At 34.0% G+C, this 27606-nt stretch overlaps 1 protein-coding gene across 1 annotated transcript in view; it reads left to right on the forward strand.

Annotated features, from left to right (window-relative positions):
* RB1 (RB transcriptional corepressor 1) overlaps positions 1-24971 on the forward strand; it is a 127285-nt gene extending 102314 nt beyond the window's left edge. The window contains exons 18-27 of the mRNA XM_039839351.1: positions 5539-5657; positions 8415-8560; positions 9588-9733; positions 15437-15541; positions 16033-16146; positions 16248-16411; positions 17643-17673; positions 20257-20399; positions 20932-20981; positions 23106-24971. Of these exons, the coding sequence (XP_039695285.1) occupies positions 5539-5657; positions 8415-8560; positions 9588-9733; positions 15437-15541; positions 16033-16146; positions 16248-16411; positions 17643-17673; positions 20257-20399; positions 20932-20981; positions 23106-23179 (1092 nt within the window). The 3' untranslated portion in view covers positions 23180-24971. The remainder of the gene's footprint in view (positions 1-5538; positions 5658-8414; positions 8561-9587; positions 9734-15436; positions 15542-16032; positions 16147-16247; positions 16412-17642; positions 17674-20256; positions 20400-20931; positions 20982-23105) is intronic.
* Positions 24972-27606: the final 2635 nt, after the last annotated feature.

Raw genomic sequence — 27606 nt, forward strand, 5'->3', positions numbered from 1 at the left:
TACATTTTAAAAAAATACTTAAATATCCAATATCACATAATATTTTCAAGTTTTTAAAAATATTTGCTTTTAGTTTATAATTTAACAAAAGGATTACAGTTTTGAGAGATTTTTAAAAATTGCTTTAAAATGATCACTTAATGAAAATCTACTTAGAATTTGAGACTTGTTTTGCTTAATTTCTAAAGTTTAACTTGTTTGTTTTTCACAGCAGTATTGCAAACTCAACATTGTTCAGTCTGGTTATATAAATTGTCAGAATCATAGTTCATTGTTATATTTTGTATTTATTTAAATATATCAATAATTATTAATAGAATTGATAATTATAATTTGTAACTAATTTATAAATACACTTAATTATAACTTATAAAATATACCAATATATAATTGTTTGTAATTAATAATATATTAATATAAATTACATATTTAACATATAATATGGTAATTATATATTTCACCAGATGTTTTATTTTACCAGAGTTTTTTACTCTGGAAGAGAAAAATAATATTTTACATAAGCTTTCATTATTTGGTAAATTATGTTAAATATTGCAGAAGTTGGAGATAGTCATCTAGGATTAAATAATTATGGCTTTGTGTTGTTTTTCCTGCTAGAAGAATGATTATTACGAACATTCGGCTCTATTAAATAGTGTGTAATACCATGATTAGCCTTGGTAAAATTAATTTATTTACTTGTTTAATTGTTGCTGCTTATGTTACTAAGAAATTAATTAAAATTACAGTATAGTTACAGTGGGTAAGTGCTCAGACTGTAGGCCCTGACTGCATAAGTTTAAATCCCTGTTTTGCCACCTGTTAGCTTCATTTTCCCCATTTGTTAAGTGGAGACAATATACTACATCATAAGAGTTTTTGTGAAAACTAAATGTACACATATTATAACCATTTGCTATATGATAGCTAGTTTTACTAATAACATGTTTATTTCTTTTTCAGTAAATTCTTTTGAGAAAGATGGAAAAAAGTTAAATTAATAAAATATTTGCAATAAAAAGTCATAGCTATTCTAATACTTAACTAGTTCTAGGAAGCTATTCTGTTTTTTTTTATTTTATTTTATTTTTTAAAAATAGCTTAGAAGAGTTGGTTTTTATATTTAGAAACCTCGAATATTATCTCACTCTCAAAGTATTTTTAGTGTATAATATAATATTCAAACATAATTTATTAAAACAGCTAAATTTTCTGATCCATAAAATGCATAGTGATAATATTTAAGTCACAGGTTTATTTTGAAGATTAAATGAGATAATACATTTGAAAAAACCTTTGGCAACTGCAAGTGCTTTAAATCTTGTCTAAGTTAACCATGAAACTAATAGACACATTATTCCATTTTGCCAAGGGTATCTTAAATTAACTAACTTTCATTATTAACTTAGCGTTCAGTGCCCAAAGGGTAAATTTCATACCAACGTCATACGAAAAAGAGTAAATGCCTCCTTAAATTTTGAATACTTTACCTTAGTCTTGACCCTGGTTTATACCATTTACAGACATTTTTGTCTTGCTAGACTATAGGCTCAGACATTTTCGTTGATGACATACGACTGCTGAAATAAAAATAACCCAGAGTATATTGGTAATTTTATATTTTCAGTTTTGCCTACTGTGTAGTTAAAAACTTAAGTTATATAGTAGAGTTTTCTTTTCTGAATTTCACAGATTAATAGAATTAATTCCTGAGTTATATGCAGACAGTTCTAAAGTTGTTTGCTGTCATTGGACCTGATATCACACCTGCCTGGCATATTCTTCACACATATGGGATCCAGGAAGTTGGAAATTGATAGAAAATTGTATTACTTGTAACAGAGTTAAGGCAATATGGATATGGTGAGCTCTGTCACTTGGAATACATTTCTCAAAGCAATATAGCAAGTCATTTACTTATTTAGCAAATATCTTTGGGACCCCAATTCTGTGTTAGGAATATAATAGAGAGTAAGAAACAATCAAACTAGCAATCTCTATATTAGTGATTTATGACAAGAAAATTTTGTACTCCATAATTTATATTGTCCCATTTCTGTTAGACTATTCAAACTTTTTAGCATGATCTTTAAGATTCAGCATAATCAGGTATCTTTCTACCTTTTTCTAGTGCACCACAACTTTAGTAACAGCAGCATCTTTTTCCTGAAAGAACACCAGTTTCTTAGCACATGCTCTTTTATCTTTTGGGAGACCTCTGACCTCTACTCCTCTCAAAGCACAGCCTCCTCTCACCATTTAAGACATTGGAGGACATTGGAGGGTTTTGAGTAGGAAGAGTGTGTGGGGAAGTAGCTTATTAGCTCTGTTGAGGAGAGCTCAGAGGCAGCAGGAGGAGAAGTATGAAAACCAATCGATAGGCTGCTTTTGTGGTAGTACAGACAAAAAATAATAATGGCTTAGACTCTACTAGTGTTAGAAATGGTGAAAAGAAGTTCAACTTGGGTCTATTTTGAACTTAGGGCCAACATGACCTTCCCGAATTGGATAGTGGAACATGAGGAAAAGAATAATTAAAGATGACTCCTGTTTGCTTTGGGCAACTGGACATAAGGAGCGATAAGATATGGAAAAAACTAGGGAGGAACAGGACTTTTTTCAGTGGTAGAAGATGATGAAAGTTTATTTTACACATAGACATTAAATGAACATGTCGAGTAAGGTGGAAGAGAACAGATACTTCTGAAGTGATCCTTCAGGTCTGTTAGTATCTGACAACCAGAGGATTATTTGTCTTTATGTTCCTGTTTCTTAGCATAGGGCCTGTTACACAATAGACATAAACAAATATTGGGTGGATGGGTAGATGTATAACTAGGCATACATGCATTCGTACATTTGAACAAATACACTGTCCTTTGTATAAAGGAATATATATGTATAAGTAAGAATAACAACCATAATAATATCAAATAATTAACATAGCAGTTACTTTATGCCAGGCGCTGTTCTAAATGCTTAGCATGTATTAACTCACTTAATTATCACAATATACTATGATTTAGGTTACTATTATTGTCATTAGTATCTCTACTTTACAGTTGAGAAAGGTGAGTTATAACAAGGTTAAGCAACTTGTCCAAGTTCATACAGTCATTGTGTTAACTGAAGCACAACCAGGTAAAGTATCTGTCAGTTAAACCGTACCTGAAGAGAAAGTAAATTGCCTACTTGCATATCTTCATTGGTCTCAGGGTCTCCTAAAATGTCTTTGTTTGGGAGAAAAATGGGATTAGTCCACTCCTTTTGAATATATGTGGATTCACACCTATACTTTTTCAATTAAATAAAGGTATTCAATTTGTCAATGGCTGGAAAACAAAACGAGTAGATATACATTCACTAGCTGGTAGTGTTAGCATTACTTTGCTCAGGTGAAAGCAGTTACTTAGATTGTATTTCATAGTGCCCTTAATGAGTACAGAAAAGAATGACTCGACAACAGAAATTACATTATGGAGATTGTAGAATAAACCAGTGTTGTTTATTTTTTAAAGATTTAGTTTAACTTAGTTTATTGTGGTTTTAGTCATACAGGAATTTTTAATTTCTAAGTAGTCAAATTGGTTCATCTTTTTCTTAATGATTTCTAGGTTTGGGCCAATCCTACAAAATCTTTCCTTATCAAAAAGTTATAAAATTATCATCTTGTATTTACTTCTAACACTTTTTCAATTTTGTTTTTTAATGTAATTAATTTTCTGTATAGTATGAAGGTATAATCTGTTATTCAAATTTCTAGCTAATTATTCCAACATTTTTTGTTAAACAGGACATTCTTCATATTTTCACAAAATCTATTTATATTCTATAGTGCTTTATATTTTTACTTCTGATGCACCACTTCCCAGCTTTTGATATAAACCCAGCATCTTGGCAATCTATTTTCTTGCCCTTAGTTCGAGCACTTTTAAAGAGTAGAATACGTAAGTCCCCTCCCCCTTTTTATGGACTTGCAAATAGTCACCTCCAGAAAATTAGTTTTTGAATTAATGTTTTAATGGTTCTTACTGCTGTTCTTTCATTTGTGTTTTGCTTGGTATATAGAAATATAATTTTCATATTGATTTCATAACAGTAACCTTGCTAATCTCAGTTATTCTAATAATTTCTCTGTAGATCCTTTTGAGTTTTATTTTCAATCAAATCATCTAAGAATAATGGCCTTTTTGTTGTTTCTTTTTTTCCAATCCTTTGATCTTTTATCTCTTTTCCATGTCTTACTGAGCTGTCTGGAACCTCAAGTAGAATGTATAGAAAGCATGATAGTGGGCATTTACCTCTGGTCCCTGAGTTTTTAAGGGGAATTCTTTTAATATTTAGTAATTCTTTTAATATTTACTGTTTTTTGTTCCTAATACTGTTTATGATGTTTACATAGAGGTTTTTTTGTTTGTATATGTCATTTATCAAATTTGATAATACCCTTCTGTTCCTGGTTTACCAAGAATTTTCTTTCTCCTTTTATTTTTAATTACAGATGGCTTTTAAGATGGAAACTTTTTTGCATTGATTTTCATAAGACTTTTCATCTTAGATTTATTAGTGAGGTGAATTGCATTATAGATTTTCTAATGTTGAATCAACCTGAATAAACTTGGTAATGATATATTCTCTTTTTAACACTGCTGATTTGGGTTGTGAATATTTCTCGCTTAGGATTTTTATATTTCTGTTCATGAGTGAGATCATGAACATACCTTTCTGTAATGTCCTTGACAGGTTTTAGTATCAGTGTACTAGCTTCATGAAATGAGATGGAGATTGTTTCTCCTTTTTTCATTCTCGGAAGAGTTTGAGTAAAAGTGGAATTATCTGTTCCTTAAATGTATGGTAGAGATCACTGGTAAAACCAAAGGTGCTTGGTGTTTTCCTTTGTGGGAAGATTATAATTGCTGATTTAAATTCTTTAATAATTTGTAGGCCTATTGAGGTTATTTCTCTTTTACTGAGTTTTGTTAATTTATATTTTTGTGGAATTTTCCACTTAGTATAAATTTCCCAATTTATTGACATAAAATTATTCACAATAGTTGCCTATTATCTTTGTAATCTTGTGATGATGATCCCAATTTTTGTTCCTAATACTGTTTATCCGTCTCTTTTTCTCAATCTGACTGGAGGTTTATTTAATTTTACTAGTTATTTCAAAAAACCAATTATTAGCTTCATTGATCAAATTATATTTTGTCTTTTTTTCCAGTTTCATTAAATTCTCTTCATATTTTTATTATTTCCTTCTATCTTTTCTGGGTATTTTATGTGTCTTTTTTACCTAACTTTAATTTTTTTTTCTAATATAAATATTTAAAGATATACATTTTCCTATTCCTTCATTTTGTGTATAGTATGAAAATTGGCAATTGGTATTTTTAAAGTGGAAAAAAGATTTCATTCTGACTTCTAAATTGCTGCTATCAATCGTGACTAAATTTATGTCAAATAATATGATTTTGCTGTGCACATGGGAAAATCATACTTACCAATGTTGTCTTAATGTCATCTTCTTTCACATAGAATTCACCTTTATTCGATCTTATTAAACAAGTGAAGGACCGAGAAGGACCAGCTGATCACCTTGAATCTGCTTGTACTCTCAACCTTTCTCTTCAGAATAATCATACTGCAGCAGATATGTAAGTAAAATATATGTTATGTTATCCATTCTACCTGCAAATCAATTTTGAGCATAGCATAATACAAGGTATTATACAGAGCTGTAGGGAGTAGAATTTTGAATAAGACATTATTCCTGCTTTCAAGAAGCAGAAATATAAGATACATGATCCAAATAAAGGCCTAAGTGCTACCAAAATCACTCAGGTTTGATGTAATGAGGGCAGTTTTCATGGCAGAGATGGCAATTTAGATAGGACTTAAAGATGGACTAGGATTTCAACATGGAAACTGGAGAGGAGGAAGGAGACAAAAAAGTGTTCTAAGAGGCAGAAATGACATGAATCCCAAAGCATAGCAGCCAGTAAAAGTAGGAAACATTTTTCAGGGAGTTTAGATCAGTGCATTTGGAGTGAAGTGTAGGACAGGCATACGGAGTGGGATGGGATAAAGGAGTGAAACAGTTGGTTATTGTATATGATGATGGAAGAAGAAAGCAATAGCTAACATTTATTGAGGGTTCACTGTGTTTCGAACAGTTGCCTAATACTTCAGATTCTTTTTTTTTAATCTTCATAACAACCTATAAGGTAGTAGATACTGCTATCAACCTCAGTTATCTATAAATAGGAATTAGAGAAATAAGGTAACTTGCCAAAAGTTAGCAGAAATCAAACCCAAGCAACCTGACACCAACGCCCATGCTCTTAAACTTTCTAGCTACACTACCTTTCATGAAAATGTGCTAGTGTTACTGTTTTTGTTTAATGCTGTGTAGGAATTGACATTACAGTATTCTACGATTATTGCAGGGACTATATTTTCCAGAGATGTCATTTCCATGCTAACTTGTCCCAAAGTATTTCTAGCATGTGGAGCCTCTGACTTCACATATAAATTTGTTTGCTAGGTAATACCATTAAATAAGTTAAGCCTTATCTTTTTCTTTAATTCAATAAGCAGTTGCCTGTTAAGTCCCAGGAAGTGTCCCAGGCAGTAGGAATACAAAGGCGAGTAAGATGGACTAGGTCCTTCTCCTCATAGAGCTTACTTTCTGGAGGAAGGAAATAGACAGTGAATGAGTAAACTAATACGTAAGGCAATTGTAGAGTATAATAGTTCTGTAATGGAAATAATTAAAAGTAATGTGAAAGAGAGAAACAGAGTGATAGAATGTTTAGGGGAGCTTTCTCTGGTGAAATGATATTTGACCTGAGACCTTAAGGACAAGTGAAGGCTGGCGAGGCAAAAATCTGCATGTGCATTTCAGGCAGAGCAAATAGCAAGTGCAGTGGTCCTAGAACAGATGAAACTTAGCTGGTCTGAGGAACAGAAAGAAGAGGAAAATAGTACAAGACGAGATTGGAGAGGCAAATTAGGGCTATACATTGTAGGTTCCCAGAAGCCATAGGTAGAAATTTGGACTTTAGAAGCGTATTAAGGTTTTAAGCAGGGGTACAATTGCTATAATTTGTATTTTTAAAGGGCCACATTCTGGCTGCTATTTAAACTGCAGGTGCGGTTGGAGGAAGGGAAGGAACAGGGCAAGGAAGAAAGTACGAAGACCAGTTTGGAGTTGATTTCAGTAGTTCAAGTGAGAGATGTAAGTGACTTGGTCTAAGATATATTAGTAGAGATAAAAGGAAATGGAAAGATCTTGGCTGTATTTTAGAGGAAGATTTAATAGGAGTTGGTTTTTCATTGGGTTTAAAGAACTAGGAAAAGAGAAATAATAATAGTTAAAAATAACTCCTAGGTTTTAACTTAAGAAGCTGGATATAATGTAGAGCTATTTATTGAGGTGGGAATAACGGAGAAGAAATCAAGAGCTCCGCTTTGAGATTCAAGTACTGAAGTCCAGTAGGTAATTGCATATTTGTATTTAGAACTCAAAGGAGACTAACTTCTGCCAAAATTAAGTGAGTCTACAATATTTTGTAGTGTATTGAAAGGAAAACCAAAGTTGATAGTAGTCTAAACCCTGGTACTTATGAAATAAGTCATTATGATGGCGATTCCCTTTTCCTAGTGTACTAGTTATAATATACCACATGTAGTAGAAACATCCATAGTAAGATACAAATCCTGCTTCCTGCTCAAAATCATTTCTCAGCTACTATAACAAAATTAGAAAGTAGACCTGGATTATCTCGTAAAATAAAGGGCAACATAGAGCAGTAAAAATGTCAGAAATTGAGAGATAAGATTTACCGATATCTCTGCCTTGATTAATGTCTGACATATTTAGTATTCAGTGTAAATCTGCCTTGATAATATTCTCTAAAGTATTAATTAATAGAGTTCTATACTAAATAACTTAGATGGGTGTATATATATGTGTAACTTAAGTCTTACATATATATGAACCTGAGTTATCAATGAAGCACTTTTAAGAAGAGAAAGAAATACGACAATACTGTTTTTGTACCAATGATTTGTTCTTTTAAGCTGGAGTAATTTTATTATCTCAATTCTGCTATAATTTTTAAAATCGAACATATATACTATCTAGCTTTTAATAAGGCAGTGATTCCCAGGAAAATCCACTTATTAAAGTAGGGTTAGAAATGATAATAACAAGCTTAGTTTTCCTATTAAGCTTGCTCAAAGAATTTGGTATAGAATAACAGATTAAATAGATAAGGTGTGTTTGGATGCTTGTATACAGCCATGTGTGTGTGTCTGTGTGAAAGAGAAAGAGAGAGGGTGAGAGAGAGCAAGAGAAGAGAGGTTTTTAGCAAACTGCACATGAAGACTTTTCCTTTGAATATATCTAGGTATCTTTCTCCTGTAAGATCCCCAAAGAAAAAAGGGTCAACTACACGTGTTAATTCTACTGCACATGCAGAGGCACAAGCAACCTCAGCCTTCCAGACTCAGAAGCCATTGAAATCTACCTCCCTTTCACTCTTTTACAAAAAAGGTTAGTAGATGATTACTTTCAAGAGTATAGACTCTGCAACCAGGCCCACTGGGTCAAAATCATGGTTCTTCTGCTTACTAGGTATGTCCTTGGGCAAGTCCACTTTATATCTTTATGCCTCAGTGATAAATCTTTTTTTCTATTTTTTTCAAGTCAGAAATAATACTGAGCTTTATAGGTATATCGTAAGACAGCCCTTACAAGAGCAGTGGTTCCAAAGGGTGGTCCCCAGCCAGCAGAATTCAATTCATCTAGAAAGTTGTAGAAACTCTAGGATGAGGCCAAAAAAATCTGACAAGTCTGATGCATGCTGAAATTTGAAAACCACTGGGATAAATTGTTAACTAAAAAATTTTGATTACCTTATGCAAATCTTTTAAAGGTACATTTAAACCAAGGGTGTTTATAGTTATAGTAGATGGAGGAAAATTTAATTTTGTGGATTCCTTTTCTCTAAATCTGTATTCTAATAGTATTTTTAAATACTCTTTAAGTAAAGTTCATATCGCAGTCATGTTACCACTTAGTAGTACAAGTCTGTCATTTTTTAACAATGTGCTCTACTGGTATTTTATAGAGGAATACATTATTTGTTTTTTGTTTTTAGTATTGGTAAAATTAACAGACACTGGAAATTCCATTATTTTTTTAAAAAATTTGTTCCCTCTTTAATATTGATAGTGAGAATTTCCAACATCTGTAATGAGTGACTACCAATGGACTGAAACAAACCCGATTTCGTTTGTCTGAATGCATAATATCTTATGATCTTTCTTTCTCTACCTTGCACTCTGCCTCAGTTTCATGCTGTAATAATTAATTCAGCAAATATTATTTTGCCATCAATGTACCTAACACTATGCTAAGACTAGGAATCATTTATTCATAAGAAAAATAGTGGTGGAGGTGAGGTTATTGTTAAAATGCTATTTAACAGCATTATGGTTATAGCAATTTAATGTTTTAAAAAATCCATTGATAATTCAAAATAAACAGTAAATATTACTGATTCCCCTTGTTTCTTCAGTGTACCGACTAGCATATCTTCGACTAAATACTCTGTGTGCGCGCCTTCTGTCTGACCACCCAGAGCTAGAACATATCATCTGGACCCTTTTCCAGCACACATTGCAAAATGAATATGAACTCATGAGAGACAGGCATTTGGACCAGGTAAAAAAGAAATGCATCTTCTCTTCTCTTCTACGTATTTGTTAACTGTATATTGATTTCTTTTTTTTTTCATTTATAGTTGACGTACATTACTATGTTATTTTCTCGTGTACAACATTGATTAGACGTTTACATAACTTACAAAGAGATCACCCTGATAACCCAGTATCCATCTGACATTCCACATAGTTATTACAATACTACTGACTATATTCTCCATGCTGTACTCTATATCCCCATAACTATTTTGTTAACGACTAATTTGTACTTCTTAATCCCCTCCCTCTTCATGCATTCCCCCCAATCTGACAACCATCAAAATGTTCTCTTATATATATGAGCTTGTTTCTGTTTTATTTGTTCGTTCATCTTGGTCTCTAGATTCCACATATAAGTGAATCATATAACATTTGTCTTTCTCTGACTTACTCCACTCAGTACAATACCCTCTAGGTCCATCCATGTTGCAGGTGGCAAGATTTCTTTGGTATGGCTAAGAAATATTCCATTGTATATATATACCACCTCTTCTTTATCCATTCATCCACTGATGGATACTCAGGTTGCCTCAATATCTTGGCTATTGTAAATAATTCTGCAATGAACATAGGGATTCACATGCCCCTTCGAAGTAGTATTTTGGGTTTCTTCGGATCAATACCCAGAAGTGGGATTATTGAGTCCTTCTTTGTCTCTTGTTATAGCCTTTGTTTTAAAGTCTATTTTATCTGGTATAAGTATTGCTATCCCAGATTTTTTTGTTGTTGTTTTTATTTTCATTAAATGTCTTTTTTTTGTTTCTCTACTTTCAGTCTGTGCGTGTTTTTTGGTCTCAAGTGAGTCTCTTGTAGGCAGCATATGTAGGGTATTATTTTCTTATCCATTCAGTCATGCTATGTCTTTTAATTGGAGCATTTAATCCATTTATATTTAAAGTAATTGTTGATATATAGTTATTGCTATTTTATTCATATATATATATTATTGTTATTTTTTTTTCTTCTTAAAGAAGTGCCTTTAATTTCTTGTGAGGCTGGCTTGGTGGTGATGAACCCCTTTAGCTTTTTCTTGTCTGGGAAGCTTGTTATCTCCTTTGACTCTAAATGATGCCTTGCTGGGTAGAGTAATCTTGGTTGTAGATCCTTGCTTTTCATCACTTTGAATATTTCGTGCCAGTCCCTTCTAGCCTGCAACGTTTCTGTTGAGAAATCAACTGACAGTCTTATGGGTGCTTCCTTGTAGGCAGCTGTTTTTCTCTTGCTGCTTTTAAAATTCTTTCTGTCTTTAACCTTTGGCATTTTAATTATGATGTGTTGTAGCATGAGCCTTTTTGGATTTATCTTGTTTGAGACTCTCTGTGCTTCTTGGGCTTATATGTCTGTTTTTTTCACCAGGTTAGGGAAGTTTTCTGTAATTTCTTCAAATAGATTTTCAATTCCTTTCTCTCTTTTTTCTCCTTCTGGTACTCCTATGATGCAAATATTGGTACACTTGATTTTGTCCCAAAGGCCCTTTAAACTCTCCCTATTTTTTTGGATTCTTTTTTCTTGTCACTGTTCTGATTGGATGTTTTCTGCTACCTTATTCTCCAAATTGCTGATTCAGTTCTCTGCTTTATCTTATCTACTGTTGATTCTTTATTTTAGTTATTGCGTTGTTCATTTCTGACTGGTTCTTCTTTATGTTTTTTATCTCCATTTTTATGTTTTCTATCTCTTTGTTAAATTTCTCACTGAGATTATTGAGCATCCTTATAAGCAATGTTTTGAATTCTGCACCTGGAAGATTGCTTGTCTCTATTTTGTTTAGTTCTTTTTCTGCAGCTTTGTTCTGTTCTTTCATTTGGGACATGTTTGTTTGTCTCCCCATTTTGGCTGCCTCCCTGTTTATTTCTGTGTTAGAGCTACTATGTCTCCCAGCCCTGGTAGAATAGTCTCATATATGGTAGTTGTCCTGTGGAGCCCAGTGGCACAGTCACCCTGGTTACCTGAGCCAGGTGCTCTAGGTGTGTCCTTTGTATGTGTGCGGTCTTGTAGTTGAACCTTGACTGCTGTTGGCATGTCAGTGGGAGGGGTTGATCCTCAGGCTTGATTGGTTGTAAAGACTGGCTGTGACTGCAGTGGAGGAGCTGTTGTGCAGGGGCTGACCCTATGGAGTAGGATTTGCTTTACCAGGGTTCTGGTGACTGCCAAGTCTGCTCTTTTGGTGTGTCATTTGTGGAGGTAGCTGAGTGGTGCTCTGGCGTGGTCTGAAGTTGGGCACCCGCTGTGTTGGTTCTGGGCCCTGCACCCTGCCGAAGGCCACTTGGTATGAGCTACAGAGTGATCTGCAGATGGTTGCCACTTCTGTTGGGCTTCGAGGTGCTTGGGAGAGACTAAGCTGTAAACTGAGGCCAGCTGCCACTAATGCTACCCCTGCTTTGTCAGAGGTATAGGGCCCACAGAGGCCAGATGCTGCTTGTTTGGGATTTTAAGAGATTTTAGAAAAGTCTGCAGCATGAGCCAAGACAGGCCACTTGTATGGAAAAGCCACTGGGAGCAACTTGGGTGGGTCTGAAAGTTAGATAGGGTGGGGATCTCAGGGAATCACCAGGGCGGGGCCAGTGGTGTCAGCTAGATTGATGGAGACAGATATGGTACCGCTTAAGTCTGCATGTTAGATGAGGGATAGCTCAACAAAGGAACAGTGGATTCTGCCAGCAGTTCTGACTGGAAGAAAGCTGTCCATCCAGCCCTCACTCTGAAGCCAGACAACTCAATTTTTCTTCGTATGTCCCTGGCACCTTTTGTGCTGCTGTCCCAGAGCTGGAGCTCAGAGTGAGTGAGTCTGTCAGAAAGTCCATACATGCACCCTTTAATAGGAACACCTGGACTCCAGCTGACCTCTGTTAGGACTTCTGTTCAGCTAGTCTTCAGGTGATTCTTATTGATGGTTGTTCTGGAGTTTAGCTATAATTTTGATATGGTCGTGCAAGGAGGCAAGCACAGCCATCTTGACCGGAATTCCTGTATTCTGATTTCTTAGAAACGATTTCGTTCAAATGAGAAGCTATATCAATTTAATAGACTTAATATGTATTTCTTTGTTGGCTTTTATATTTTTGCTATAATTATTACAATTTAGAGCTTAGTATTTCAGTAACTTTACTTGAATAATGATATGAAAAATCTTTGTAAAAACCACTGAAAGAACTGTTTATCATAGGTTTTTCTGAGTCATAGTAACCTAGATTTTATTTTAATGTGAAAAAAAGCAGGAGACAGGAATCAATTGATCTGAAATAGTGCCTATTGAATAAATGAATGAACTACCGAACAAATGAGTCAATTAATTTACATAGAACAGTCTCATATATCTTCCATTTTCTTCTCTATAAACAAGATAATAAGAATATATTTTTGGTAACAGTTTTATTGAAATATAAATTATATGCCATACAGATTACCCATTTAAAGTATAAATCCAGTGATTATTAGTATATTCAGAATTGTGCAACCATCACCAGAGTCCATTTTAAAACAGTTTCATTATGCCAGAAAGAAACCTCATACCTTTTAGCATTCACTCTCCCATTCCCCACCTTCTCCAGTCCCAGGCAATGCTAATCTACTTTCTGTCTCTATAGATTTGCCTATTCTAGATATTTCATATAAATGGAATCATATAATATTTTATCTTTTGTGTCTGGCTTCTTTCTCTTAGTATAACGTTTTCATTGTTCATCCATGTTAATGCTTTTATCAATACTTCATTTCTTTTTATTGCCGAATAATATTTCATTGTATGGATGTATCACATCATGTTTATCTTTTCATCAATTGATGTATATTTGGTTTTCAGTTTGGGCCTATTATGAGTACTGTTTTTATGAACATTCAAGTTTTTGTGTGGACATATGTTTTCATTTCTCTTGAGTATTTGACTAGGAGTGGAATTTCTGGGTCATTTGATGACTCTATGTTTAACCTGTGGGGTTTTTGTATATACCCCTAATCAGATTGAAGAAGATTCCCTTCTGTTTCTAGGTAATTGAGTGCTTTTTTTTAAGAAAGGATGTTGAGTTTTGTCAAATGCTTTTTCTGTATCTATTGAGATGATCGTTGTTTTTTTTCCTTGCATTGCATTGGTATATAGTAGATGTTAAACCAGCCTTGCATTTCTAGAATGAATCCCACTTGATCACAGTGTATCCACAGTGCTGCTGGATTCAGCTTGTTTTGTCAAAGATTTTTACATCTATAATCAATAATTAATAATTTTCTTGTGGTGTCTGATTTTGGTATGGCCTTATAGAAATTGTTGGGTAGTGTTCTCTCCTAATTTGTAGTGTTGGGTAGTGTTCTCTCCTAATTTGTAGTGTTCTCTTCTAATTTGTAAAGAATTGTAAAGAATATTTTGTAAAGAATTGGTATTGATTCTTTCTTTAATGTTTGGTAGAATTCACCAGTGAAGCTATCTGGGTTTCTGGGCTTTTGTTTGTGGATAGTTTTTGATTACTAATTCAAGCTCAGATTTTCTGTTTCTTCTTGAGTCAGTTTTGGTAGTTTTTATCTTTCTATAAATTTTTCTGTTTCATCTTAGATATCTATTTTTTGTTATATAATTCTTTATAATGTTCCCTTATAATCCTTTTATTTCTATAAGGTTGTTAGTAATGTTCCCAGTAAATGATGTTTTGAGCAAAAGGTGAATTATTGTGTAAAGGTTTAACCTACAAATATGTATACATTATCATGTTGGGACATAGAAATTCTAGTATGTTGGATTTTTTAAAGTGGACACTGATTGCCTTGTGGTTCTATTGCTTTTTTACAGTACAGAAAGGTATAGACAGTAGTGCTAAGGATTTCCAAAGAGATTAGGTATCTGGAATCAAGAAAATTTTTGTGAGAAATGCCTGAGGTAAAGTATTGGAATAGGAGAAAAATGTGAGTTAGCAAAGAGGATACTGGATGGCATTCTAAATGAGAGGAATAGGGCTGGTACGATGCTGAGCAAGAAATGATGAATATGTATTCTTGGCAGTAGTAAATGTGAGTAAGAATGTTGCAGAAGTTATGAGTACTTAAATTAAGCAATAAAATTCATGCAAATTAAGAAAGTTTGATGGCTTTAGGTGTCACGGAATCATTTCGAATCTTATTTTTGTGTTTAAAATATCTTTTAATTTGAAATATAGTAAGTACATAGAAAAATCCATGTAACATAAAGGATACATCTTAGTGTAAATTCATCAGTTGAACTCACCTGTATGACCAGTGTCCAAATCAAGAAACAGAACATCATCAGTAATACAGAAGACTTTCCTGTCGCCTTTCAGTCACTGCATCCTCCTTACCACTACCACCTAGCATATTCAGTTTTTAAAAAAATGCTAGTTACACAGTAAACTGATTCCAGTTTTAACTTTTCTCCTCTGGGAAATATCTAAGGAATTGAAGCAAAAGTTAAGGTTGTTTTCAAACCAAATGACCTGTCTTGAATAACTGAGAGTTAGCTATTTGCACTTTTTTCTTTAAATACAATTTGGCTTAAACATTTCACATAGACTTCCAAATGGAGCTCAAGATGGGAAAAGGTAATCTTGTAAGAAATTAAATTTCCATTTTTTTAAGGTTAAAAAGAAAGATAACAAAGTACATTTTATAGGACACAACCATGTTACAAAATGCTGACAGTTTTTACATCACATTTATTTATTAGATTATGATGTGTTCCATGTATGGCATATGCAAAGTGAAGAATATAGACCTTAAATTCAAAATCATTGTAACAGCTTACAAGGATCTTCCTCATGCTGTTCAGGAGGTAGGTGATCTTCCATGATAAGATTTTTTGGGATATATTCTTATCTGTAGTAGCTTCAGTCATTTAATTAGATCGTATATTCTGACTTTATTATATAAATTTACATATCAACTTTTTACTTTTATATTATTGGTTATTTATAGCTAACATGGAATTAGAAAGTTAAGCCTCTTTAATATCCAGATTAATATTATAAAGTTAATTAATTTATAATTAATATTATAAAGTTAATAAGGAATACTGTATGCCTATAACAATCAGAATAGTTATAATAAACTTTTACATATATATGTATAAAACATATATGTATGTATCTGTGACATTTCACTTCTGGTAGAACAGCTATAATCCAAGCCTAAGAAGGCTTTATCAGAGATTTTTTTTCCTGTATAATATATGCTTCTTACTGTTAAAAAGTATTATGAACTATTAAAACAGAAAATCTAAAGATAAATTTCCAAATTTATTTAACAAGTGTGTTTATTCTTCAGACATTCAAACGGGTTTTGATCAGAGAAGAGGAGTATGATTCTATTATAGTATTCTATAACTCAGTCTTCATGCAGAGACTGAAAACAAATATTTTGCAGTATGCTTCCACCAGGGTATGTTAAAAGTATTTTTTTGATTGGGAAAATCTAATTATAAAGCACTAGATCGCACTAAAACATTAAATAAATAATCTGCCTTTTTGCTTTTGCTCTAGCCCCCTACCTTGTCACCAATACCTCACATTCCTCGAAGCCCTTACAAGTTTTCCAGTTCACCTTTACGGATTCCCGGGGGAAACATCTATATATCACCCCTGAAGAATCCATATAAAATTTCAGAAGGTCTGCCAACGCCAACAAAAATGACTCCAAGATCAAGGTTTGTGTTTTCTCTTTAGGGAAGTGGTAAGGAATAAGAGGGGATGGATTACTTTGATTTAAGCATAAAAATAAAAGCTTTCTTCATTTAAAATAAGCTATCCTCTTGAGTCCCTAATTTGCTTATTTTTATTAAGTGACATGATAAGAATTTGACGGGGGGAAGAAAGATAATCTGTTTGCTTAGATGGGTTTGAAAATTTAGTCATCAACTTTCCTGGCTGCTGGGGTCTGTTCTTTTGTAAACAGTCTGAGAACCAGTTTGGTAATAGGTTTCAAACCACTTTCTTATTTTTGTTAGCCAGTTTGCTAAACAAAGTAGATTACTTTTGGTTAAGAACTTTTATTCTGTAGTTTATCAAATGTCCTGTAAACTCTTTTTCTGTAAACCTGTTCACCTTGCTCTGCTGTTAAAATGTAGATGGCTAATTAAATGTAGATGACTTTAAATTAAGTCTTTAGAAGTCCACTGGTAATTCTGTCTGTGGCTTCCTTATACTACCTTGAGCAGGTCTCTGTCAGTTTCAGAAGGGTGCTGTGGATCAGGGAAATGATGAGTGTGAAGCTGTTTTAAATTCTCAGATGAAAGGTTCTGTGCAACTACAAATCATTATATTATCTTCCACATGCAACCACAACTGCTCTCTGGCTTTGAAGTGCTTCAGTTGACTTATTATATGTTATCATGGGCTATTTGAAGCTGACTTTATTTGTATAAAGTGGGAAGCAGATTAGTGAGTATAGTTAATGTAGTCTTATCTCAGAAATTGTCAGCCCATATAGTTGTACTTAATGAGCAAGAAAAACAAACAGGGAAAAGGGATATATTAACCCTTTAGAAAACATTTGTGTTTTGTTTAATTATATAAGTATGCATACTCATGATAAAAGTTTCAAACTCTACAGGAAAAGATAAAGTAGGAAATAATTGGCAAATGATATAAATGCCCTTGTGTGCCCCTATACCATCCTTTATTTTTTTGAATTTCTTATAGTCGAGTATCTTCATGTACGCAGACATGTGGTTCTTTAAAAATCTAAGAAACCAGTTCAGTGTGTAACTAGACTAGCACTGTTCAAATAAGCCTTTAATGAGTAAAATTTATCAGTGGTTGTAGGAGTAGAGGAAACCTTAGATTTGGTATTTCTGATAGTTCGGGATGCTGTGTATATGTTTGTCTCTGCACAGTTGAATATGATTTTCCTTACTAACTTGTATTTTTTCTTGACAGAATCTTAGTATCAATTGGTGAATCATTTGGGGTGAGTATTTTCTTTCTATGAAATACAGCGACATACACTATAACTGTAAAATAAATTGAAGATTTCTATAATTTGAATTTATAAATGCTGTTATTTAAACACCTCATCCAAGCATGTTGCATAGAATTTAGAAGATATATGTATTATATTTCTTTTCAGATTAGATTTAATTTCAAATCATACTCATAATTGGTGAATTTCAAAGCTGTTTTCTAAACATTCCTTTAAGGTTATATACCTACATACATATAAGTGAATGTATACACATACACACACACATATGTGTGATGTAACCTCAAAGGAATGTTAGAAAACAGTTTTGAAATTCACTAATTATGAGTAAGATTTGAAGTAAGATACTCCAAAACGTAACCACCTTATCCAGATATCACCATCCAGCCCCTACCTACTGGTCTTCTCCTGTACATATACACACTTTTGCTTTTCCTTCCTCTCAGACTTCTAGGATATTCTTTCTCTGGTAAATTGATTAGGACTTGGTATCTGAGACTCTATAAGTGCCAGGGTATGTGGTGGTCTTTGTTCCGGAGGGATCCAAGGGAAAGCTTGGCTTTGAAAGTTACTCTAGGCTGGGAACTTGCTATTCTAGTTGACCTTCCGTTAACAGCACTAATTCAGCAGTCTTGCATTCACTGTGAATTACTATTAAGGTGTTTCACCACTCCTACCCCTGTTGCTTATATTAGTTATTTATTGCTGCATAACAAATCACACCCAAACTTAGTAACTTAAAGCAAACATTTTTTATCTCAGTTTTCTGTGGTTTCAATAGTCCAGGCATGGCTTAGTTGGATCCAGGACCTGTCTTCACAAGGCTGCAATCAGCATGTCAGATGTGGCTGCAGTTATCTCAAGGCTCAACTGAAGGATAATTTTTTGCAAACTCATTTGTATGGCTGCTGGCTGATCCTTGATCGCCATCTGTCTGAGCCATCGGTTCCTTGCCACTTAGGCCTCTCCATAGGGCTATTCAGTATTCACAACATAGCAGCTTGCTTCCCCCAGAGCAAGGACTCCGAGAGAGGGAGGGAGGGAAAGAAGGAGATAACGAGCAAGATGGAAGTCAGTCTTTTTGTCACTAGTATTAGAAGGGACATTCCATCACTTTTGCCATATTATTTTTGTCAGAAGACAGTGCTAGCTAGGTCCAAGTCACACTTAAGAGGAGGAGGATTACACAAGGGTGAAAATACCAGGAGGTCGGAATTAGTTCTAGAGTATGCTTGCCACATTTCCCCAAATGAAATAGCTAGAGAAAAATGAAAGGTTGTATCCTAAAAAACCAGATGTTAAATTGTATGTTACAAATAGTAAAATGCTGTGACATTTACTCAAGATAGGATGCAGCTGTCATACTTCACAAAGGAGGCCACATACATGAGTAGGATCTGGATGTGTATAGAGCAGTGATCTTCAAACTATCCTGCTTACCATAACCGTTAAAAGAATTGAGAAAATGTTATATGAACTTCCATATTTTAAAACTGATAACTAAAAATCTTGTCATAAACTTAATAAATACTCAAGATTTAATATCTATCATATTATCTATGTGCTCTAAATATCTTTCACCAAAACCTGTTTTTGAATTTAATTTTTAGAAAATTAGCTCATATAAATTTTTGGAAAATAAAGCATAATTAGTAAAGCTAATTCTCACTGTCAAATCAGTTAAATCAGATTTAATTTCTATCAGAAAAGTCTGACTTCATTTTTAGTTCAAATGAATACGTTGATACACATCCCTGAGATAATTACCTCACTCTGGTTCTAAAATAGATAGATAAGAAATAGGATTTTTCCACATATTTGTCCCTTGAATAAAATAAAGTATTGTGCCCCCTTTAGTATTTCTTACAGAAACTTTGTTTACTTTGCTGTGGTAGGATGCTCCCTCAAGAGATACATATCTCAAATCTCCAGTAATACTGAATGGACTCAAATTCTTAAGTCTTTCTGATATTTGGTTTTTTATTTTAAAAACTTTATGAATTAGCAGCATTTCAACAAATATAATATCCATTATGGTTTAAACTATATAAATTATATGACTTACTAACATAATACCCATGAAGTGAGTCCAAAATTATGATTCACTAGACACGTCACCTCTTATTAAATTCTTGTGACATTCTCTGGTTATGAAATGTCCCCAAAAACAAAACCAAAAAAATTTGTCAAAAACAAGTTTCCAGAATGCTGTTTCAACTTAAATGTTTCTGAGAAAGAAGTAGCCCTGGTTTGGTATGTGTGTGTGTTCTAAAAATGAGGAACAGAGACTTTCAGAGTAGTAGTCAGAGTTGTTGGAGGAAGAAGAAGAGGAAGAGCCTCCTGAGAAGAGACAGGATTTAAAAAGAGTGGGTATTTAATTGGGGAAGAGTTAGGCACAGTTACTCTGATTTTGATATTTTTCATATGTCTTATTTGGTCCAAGAAAGCAGAAAATTAAAATGTAGATATTACCTCTGCCTGATTTTTGACACACCTCAAACTACAATTAAGGGTTGCTAACTACAAAATGTTGGCATTTAATAATATAATAAAGAATTCTGTAATTTGTAGACTTCTGAGAAGTTCCAGAAAATAAATCAGATGGTGTGTAACAGTGACCGTGTCCTCAAAAGAAGTGCTGAAGGAAGCAACCCTCCTAAACCACTGAAAAAACTACGCTTTGACATTGAAGGATCCGATGAAGCAGATGGAAGGTGGGAAGAGTTTTAGAATGTCTTTCACTAGCTGAGGTGGTTGTCTGGAGAACCCAGAGTGCCAGTTCTGCTTTTGACTTCTACCATTCCCTTTTATGCCAATGCCAATTTTATTTGGAAATTGTGAGGATTGCTCAAAATAATAGGTATGACTGCATCCCAAAGTTTAAAGTATTATATTAGTAAATCATATACCATCTACGGAAATTTTATTGAAATGTCAGATGTTTAAAGTCTGATTGTTTTTTATAAAATATTGATAAAATTTTGTTACTTTTGATTAACATTGATTTTAAAATGCTTACTCTTGCAAAATATTTACTATTTTATAAGAACCATTGAAAAAAATATATACAATTATAAGTTTGTGACATTCACATTTTAGATGGTTTGTTTATAAACCTCTGAAATTAAAAGCTACTCACTAAAATAAGAGTATAAAATAAGTCATGGAAAGCACCAGATATTAGAAATTTGAGTTTTCCATGTATACATATGCATATGAAGTATTTTGCATTTTTTTAATCCGCAGTAAACATCTCCCAGGAGACTCCAAATTTCAACAGAAACTGGCAGAAATGAGTAAGTACTTACTTATTATTTCACCTTATGTAAATGAAACAGTTGTTTACATTGCAAAAAGCTTTTCATACTAGAATAAATACATGTAATTCCTTCAATTAGAGGATTCGCTCATGCATTTAAAATATATTCAATCAAGAATATTATATAAACTGCAAACATTTGTAGTTTAAATGTGTGATGCAAAGTGAAGGTCATCATGACTCCTAAAATCTTTTGTACGGAAAGACTAAGAAGTGAAACCACATCTTCAACATGAATGATTGTGGTTAGAAAATATTTTAGGGCAACGGAAATATAATGCGGAACTCTTAAATAGTATTAGGTAGAGAGAAAGCTTTTATAAACTTAGCATATATTAACATCATAACCCTTATTTAAGGAATAATCTTTGCTATTATTTAACATTCTTAACTTGCAAGTTTTCAAACTTTATTTAAAACAAAAGTTTCCATTACTGAAAATCAGAATTTTGGTAAAGAACATTTTCTACATTATACAGAGTGACATAAATTTGGAATGGTAAGGCAAATGGAATCCTATCCTAAGCTACTCTGACACTATAAAAGATTAACCCAAGTATAGTAGATAGCAAGCTCATTATGGAAAAGATAAATGTATACTAACTGCTACTGGGTTGTCTTAGAGAGGTAGCTATGATAGTGAGTATGACATTTCATGGTAGTCTGGTGCCAGATCTATTAACAGGAAAAAGAGCTGGGCCTTGGAAAGAAGACATATTTATGAGATAATAAATGTTTAAACTATCATTTCTACATCATGGGACATCTCAGTAAGAACAATAACAATTAAAGTGTGACCTTTTAGAAAGGGGCTTTCTCTCAGCACATCTCTATAAATACTAACTTTGAATATAAAGTATTTAAAAGAATGCTTTTGATATTTTAAACCATTTTTTTCCCATGTATTTTGAAGAGTACAGTTAAAACTAAACAAACCAAAAGTTTAAATTTTTGGTTATAAGTGAATCTCTTTTTGGATTTTACATTGACTAATATACCCTTATTTTTAACATTTAAATAATTGTGGCTTTTCCACCCCAGTACATGAAAATAGGTGTGAGGCTTATAACCAAAATCAGGCCTTGAAAACATGTGGAAGCATTATGTAGCCTACAATGTACATTTAAAAAGAGCAGAAAGCTCTAAAAACATGTATATTTTCTTAGAGAAGGGTTCATTTGCTAACATCAGTACATTTCTTGGTGACACACTTAGCTATGATGGTGAATTCCTTCTGCCAGGCTGAAGTTCAGGGCCTTCGTGCAGCTGGAAAATTGTGGAGAAGCAGCAGGAGTTTTAACCCATAAAGCTAAGGAATTCTCCAGGCTGCTCTTCAGCTTTCCTCAAAGAATTACATTCAAAAAAGGTCATCACACAGTGCTAGATTACTCAGAGCGGAAGGGCCATAGGGGAGGACCTAGAATTACTATTTTCTTTCTTTTCCAAATGTAAATATTCTTTGTGTTTCTTTATGAAGAGCTCCTGTCCACCAAAAATCAAGTTAAGAATTTTTAAATAAAAGAGATGTTCTCTTTTTGGTCTATATTGTAATTAATGACGTACTTTTTAAAAGTCTATGTCCATGTTAAGGGCACTGTGAGCTGATAGTCTTTCCAGTAACTGCAAGTCATCTCTGAACACAGAGGACTCACTAGCTTTGTCAAGAATACCACTCACTTCCACAGCTCATTCTGGGCCAGCCAGGATTCCGCTCTGCTCAAGTGCCAGGCTCAACCTCATCATCTCTTTGAAGAACAGTGGTCTTCAAAGTTGGGCATACCTAGAAGTGTATAAGAATACCTTTTGGGGTACATAAAGAAAATACTAGAATTTCTATTTATTTTTATCTTGTGTACTTTTAATGTTCGTAGTATGTGTGTTCTATAATTTATACGTAGTACATATACATATATACGTACATAGTTTGGTGGTACATGCTTGGAATAATAACCGTAGGAATATATAATAAAAAATTTGGAAACCCCTGCTTTTGCAAGGCCATGAGCTCCATCAATTGAGCATAAGCATAACACATATGGCAGCCCATTGCCAACTTATCTAGCACCATCAGTGCCATTAACAGTTCTTTATCTTTTTCTAGCATCTACTCGAACAAGAATGCAAAAGCAGAAAATGAATGAAAGCATGAATATCTCAAACAGGGAAGAAAAATGAGGATTTCATGACCTTGGTGGGTACCGTGTTCACCTCTGGCCTCATTGTCTCTCACAGATCTGACTGTATACCTCTCCCAGGTTCTGTTTACAGCCACATTTAATACATAGCTTTAGCTCTTTTTGTGGATATAAATTGTGCCCCTTAGCCCCTTGCAGTGCTGTAGTTAATTGAATGTACATTGTTATTGTACAAGATTGAAAATCTTGTTTAAACCTACCATTTAAAAAGTTATAGCAGATGTTTCTATTTCCAAAAGGATGCCTGGGAGCAGGAGTCCCAACAACCCATGCCTAGCTGAGTACTTTGTCTTCCATTGTGGCATTTATGTGACGTTTGCTGTTATTTTAAATAATTTATATTTATATTTTTTTTAATTTAACACGAACACCCTTAGAAAGTTTGTCTTGTCTTCCAAATGCAGTTTGGCCGACTGTCCCACATACACCCAAACGATCCCGAACTCTTCTGCTAAAACAGATGTTAGAAACTAGAAAAAAATTACTAGATTTAACACATTAGATTTTAGTTTACTTATTGGAATCTGATATACTTTGTGCTTGTTTTATAAATTTTAGCTTTTAAATACAAGCAGAAAGCAAAGTATAATCATATGATATTATCATACTACTGATACAGATTTCACACCTCAGGACTTATAAGAATTAGTGAATTTATTTCTCTAGCCTTGACCTCTTCATCCAACTCATGCTTTAAAATTAGGATGACTAATGCTCTCGGTTTTTATACCATTCAGATCACTGAATCCATAAAGTACCTATCTAGTACTTGGAAAAATAAGTGCTCAATTAGAGCTTTGCTGTAGAGGACCCTGATACAATGTATTCCAAGTGCACTTTCTAATGTTTCTGGGTCCTAAAGAATCAAGATTCAAAAGAATTTTACTCCATAAAACAGACTGTTAACTAAAGGAGCCTTAATTTTTCTCTTAGAGATTTGTGTAATTGCATCTCAGCAGTTATTCTGCCCTCCTAAATTTGGGAAGGGGTGTGTGTTCTCTGGAATGGTACATGTGTTCCATGTATCTTTTGAACTGGCAATTGTCTATTTATCTTTTTTTTTTTTTTAAGTCAGTATGGTCTAACACTGGCACATTCAAAGCCACATTATTTCTAGTTCAAGGTTGCAAGTATATATTCAAAGGTCTTTGAGTTAGGCATAAATGTTTCTGATTTTGTGCAAAATAATTTCAAATTAAAATAGCTACATTAGTAAAAGGTGCTTTCCCTCCTGGCACCTAAAGGTGTATTTAAACTATCTTGTGTGATTAACTTATTTAGAGATGCTATAATTTAAAATAGGTGGTATTTAAGGTAGTGTCATCTAGCTTTTAGGAAAATCACTTTGTCTAAACTCAGAGTTCTTTTAAAAAAGAAATCTGGTCTTATTTGTTAGAAAACAATTTTATTTCATGCTCAATTAAGTTTCAAGCTTTTTTTTTTTTGACAGTTATCTTGATAACAAAGGTACTAGAATGCTTTACTCCATTTCTTCATTAATTTTTGCATGAATATCATAAAAATCAGTTAGCTTTTAGGTCAAGGACTTACCGGATTTGTGAGCCTTTTGCTAAGAAGTTCACGTTAGAATTAGTGCCAGAATTTTAGGAACTACAGCGATAGTGTATTGAGATTTCTTAAATAAGACTTAAGATATTGCTTTATTGCTTTTTTGTATTTGTTAAAACTGTACATTTAATATTGCTATGTTACTATTTTCTACAGTTAATAGCTTGTCTGTTTTAAAATAAATAAGTTGTTAAGAGTCTTAATGGTCTAATGTGGTCTTTGTATTAAGTGCACTAATATTCTCTATCTAAATTCTCTCCTAGTAACATCTGTTCTTAGCTTTTAATGGACTTTATGTGCCGATGATTAGTAAATTTATTTCTCTAGACTTGACCTCTTCACAGGTCGGAGCTCTCACAGCCAATAGAACTCTTGATTACCTACTCTTCCCCTCCTCAACTTCTCAAAATAGGAACCAAAATCAAACAAAAATACCTTGTTTCTACCCTAGTCTTTCCCCATTTTACTAAAGACTTAACTTGCTCAAGCCCCAAACCTAAGAATCATCTATTTGTTGCCGGAAAGCTCAGGGCTGTGGTTTCCAGATTCTTGTCTTATTCTGTGAGAAAGAATTCAAGGACAAAGACAAGCAGCAAGCAGGAAAGAGCAGGTTTATTAAGTTGAAAGTCCACACTCAAGGCTGGGATGGCAGGCTTGAGAGGAGTGAAGTAGAGTTGTGCCAAGGTGGCTGGTTATGAGCTTTTTGTTCTCCTGGGAAAACGTGGTGCTGACATAACCTCATTATCTCCTCCCAGTAGGCAGGGAAATTGGTTTCCCATCTTTCTTCCTTATATAGTATTTCTGGAACTGTCCTGGCGTCAGGTACATGATGGGAGCTGCATCTTTTGCGATGAAGCTGAGATTACAATGATACTATAATTAGCCAAAGGTTATTCCTTAGTCAAAGATGGCATCTAAGCTGGAAAAGACCAGTTTTGGCTTATCTTCCCTTGCCGGGGCTACAATGAGGAAGTCTGAAGAAAGGGAAAAATTTCCACAGCCATGTCCTGGAGGGTGGGGGGTGGGGGCGTCCCCGCACCAACTGTCATGCCTCATGTCTGGACCACTGTTGAACACTTCTAACTGGTTTCCATGTTTCCTCTTCACCTTTCAACTCCATAAAGAGCACATATGATCTCTTTCAACTATAAATTGATTCACATTGCTACTTTACTTGAAGTATTCACTCCTGTCGTGGCCTGTGAAGTAGCCCCTGTCTGCTTCTCCATCCTCACCTCATGCTTTCTCCTTGCTTACTATGTTTTACTCACACAGACATTTTCTCTTATGACGCCAAGCCTGTCCCTGCACCTCAGGCTTTTATGTTTGCTATTCCTTCTGTCTAGAGTGCTCTTTCCCCGGAATTTTGCTTAACTGGTTCCTTTCTATCTTTCAGGACTCAGTTCAGAAGGCATTCCTTGACCACCCAAGCCAAATTCCTTACTCTGTATTGTGTTTCTGCCCTTCAGGAGTATAACCGCATTTATTAGCATTTGAAGTTGCTTTACTAGACTTCCTATCATCAATCCCTCCCCACACTGGAAACATAAAACTGGATAGTCTTATTTATTCCTACAGCCCTAGTACCTAGAAGCCCATAGGTAGCACAAAAAAAAAGGGGGGGGGTATTTTGCCTTTTTTCTCATATAGAAGCAAATAATACTGTCTTCCTCTTTTCACATGCCGTGTACTGAATACTTACAGTTTCAGTCATAGTTGTAAATGTGAGCAATACAACAATGAATCAATAAAACTAAAATCCCCATCTCTGTGGAACTTACATTCTAATTCTAGTTTTTGGGAAAGAGAGCAAGTGAATAAATAAATATGAAACACATAGTATGTCTAATAGTATTAAGTACTTTGGAGAAAGACATCCCAGGGAGGAGGAGGACAGGGAGTACTGGTAGGGAGAGGAGTTTTAAATTTTTAAATAGAGTGGTCGGGGAAGACTTGCTGAGTTGATATTTAATCAAAGCCCTGAAGGAGATGAGAGAGCGAGCCATACATTGACAGGGGTAAAACAGTCCACGGTGCTAGGAGGTGGGAGTGTGTCTGCTGTGTTTGAGAAACAGTCATAGAAAAATGGAGAAGGAATAGGGGAGCAGGTATCTCTCTTCATCTAATACAAAGTTTATATCAAAGGCTTTTCCTCTCAAGCATCTTTTATATATATTACAAGTCTACAATCCTTTATCTGCACTTCTAAAATCCAAAAAGCTTTAAAAACCAAATGAGTCTGTCGCCAAAAGTCATATGGCATCAAAAGCATATCTAAACTGGTATGGAGCTATTTAGAGCCTTTATCCTACTTAGTGGGAATACTCTTGGTTCACTACAAAAGTATTAATTTGGGGGATCTCACTTAGGGCCCAGCTCAGGTATTATGTATAATGTGATATATGTACCATATTATCATACTAGATTCCAGAAAAATTACAAAGCACATCTGGTACCCAAGGTTTCAGATAAGAGATTATCTTGAGTTTAAGTAAATACGAATTCTCAAAAACAGGGTAGATGATGAAATTCTCTCTATCCAGTGGAACAGCAGCATGTTTGTTCCTGAAGAAAGAAAGGCAAAGTGGTTAGAGCAGGAAAAGCAGGAAGCATACCTCAGTGGACTGTATGTTGGATGGGGGTCTTACATAAAGTGCAGTCTCTTAGGTCATGGCAAAATCAAGTAGCCTTTATAACACTGATTTTTTTTAGTCTGAATGATAGGAAATTAGAAATTAAATTAGTATTCCAGTAATTAGAGTTCTTTATGATAAAAGGAACAAGTTCAAAGTCGTATATTTATTTTTCATTACAATTTTCTGGTGCAAATGAAAGGGG

This window comes from Pteropus medius, unplaced genomic scaffold (assembly GCF_902729225.1).
Source record: "Pteropus medius unplaced genomic scaffold, Ma_sr-lr_union100, whole genome shotgun sequence".
In the NCBI taxonomy this organism is placed as follows: Eukaryota; Metazoa; Chordata; class Mammalia; order Chiroptera; family Pteropodidae; genus Pteropus; species Pteropus medius.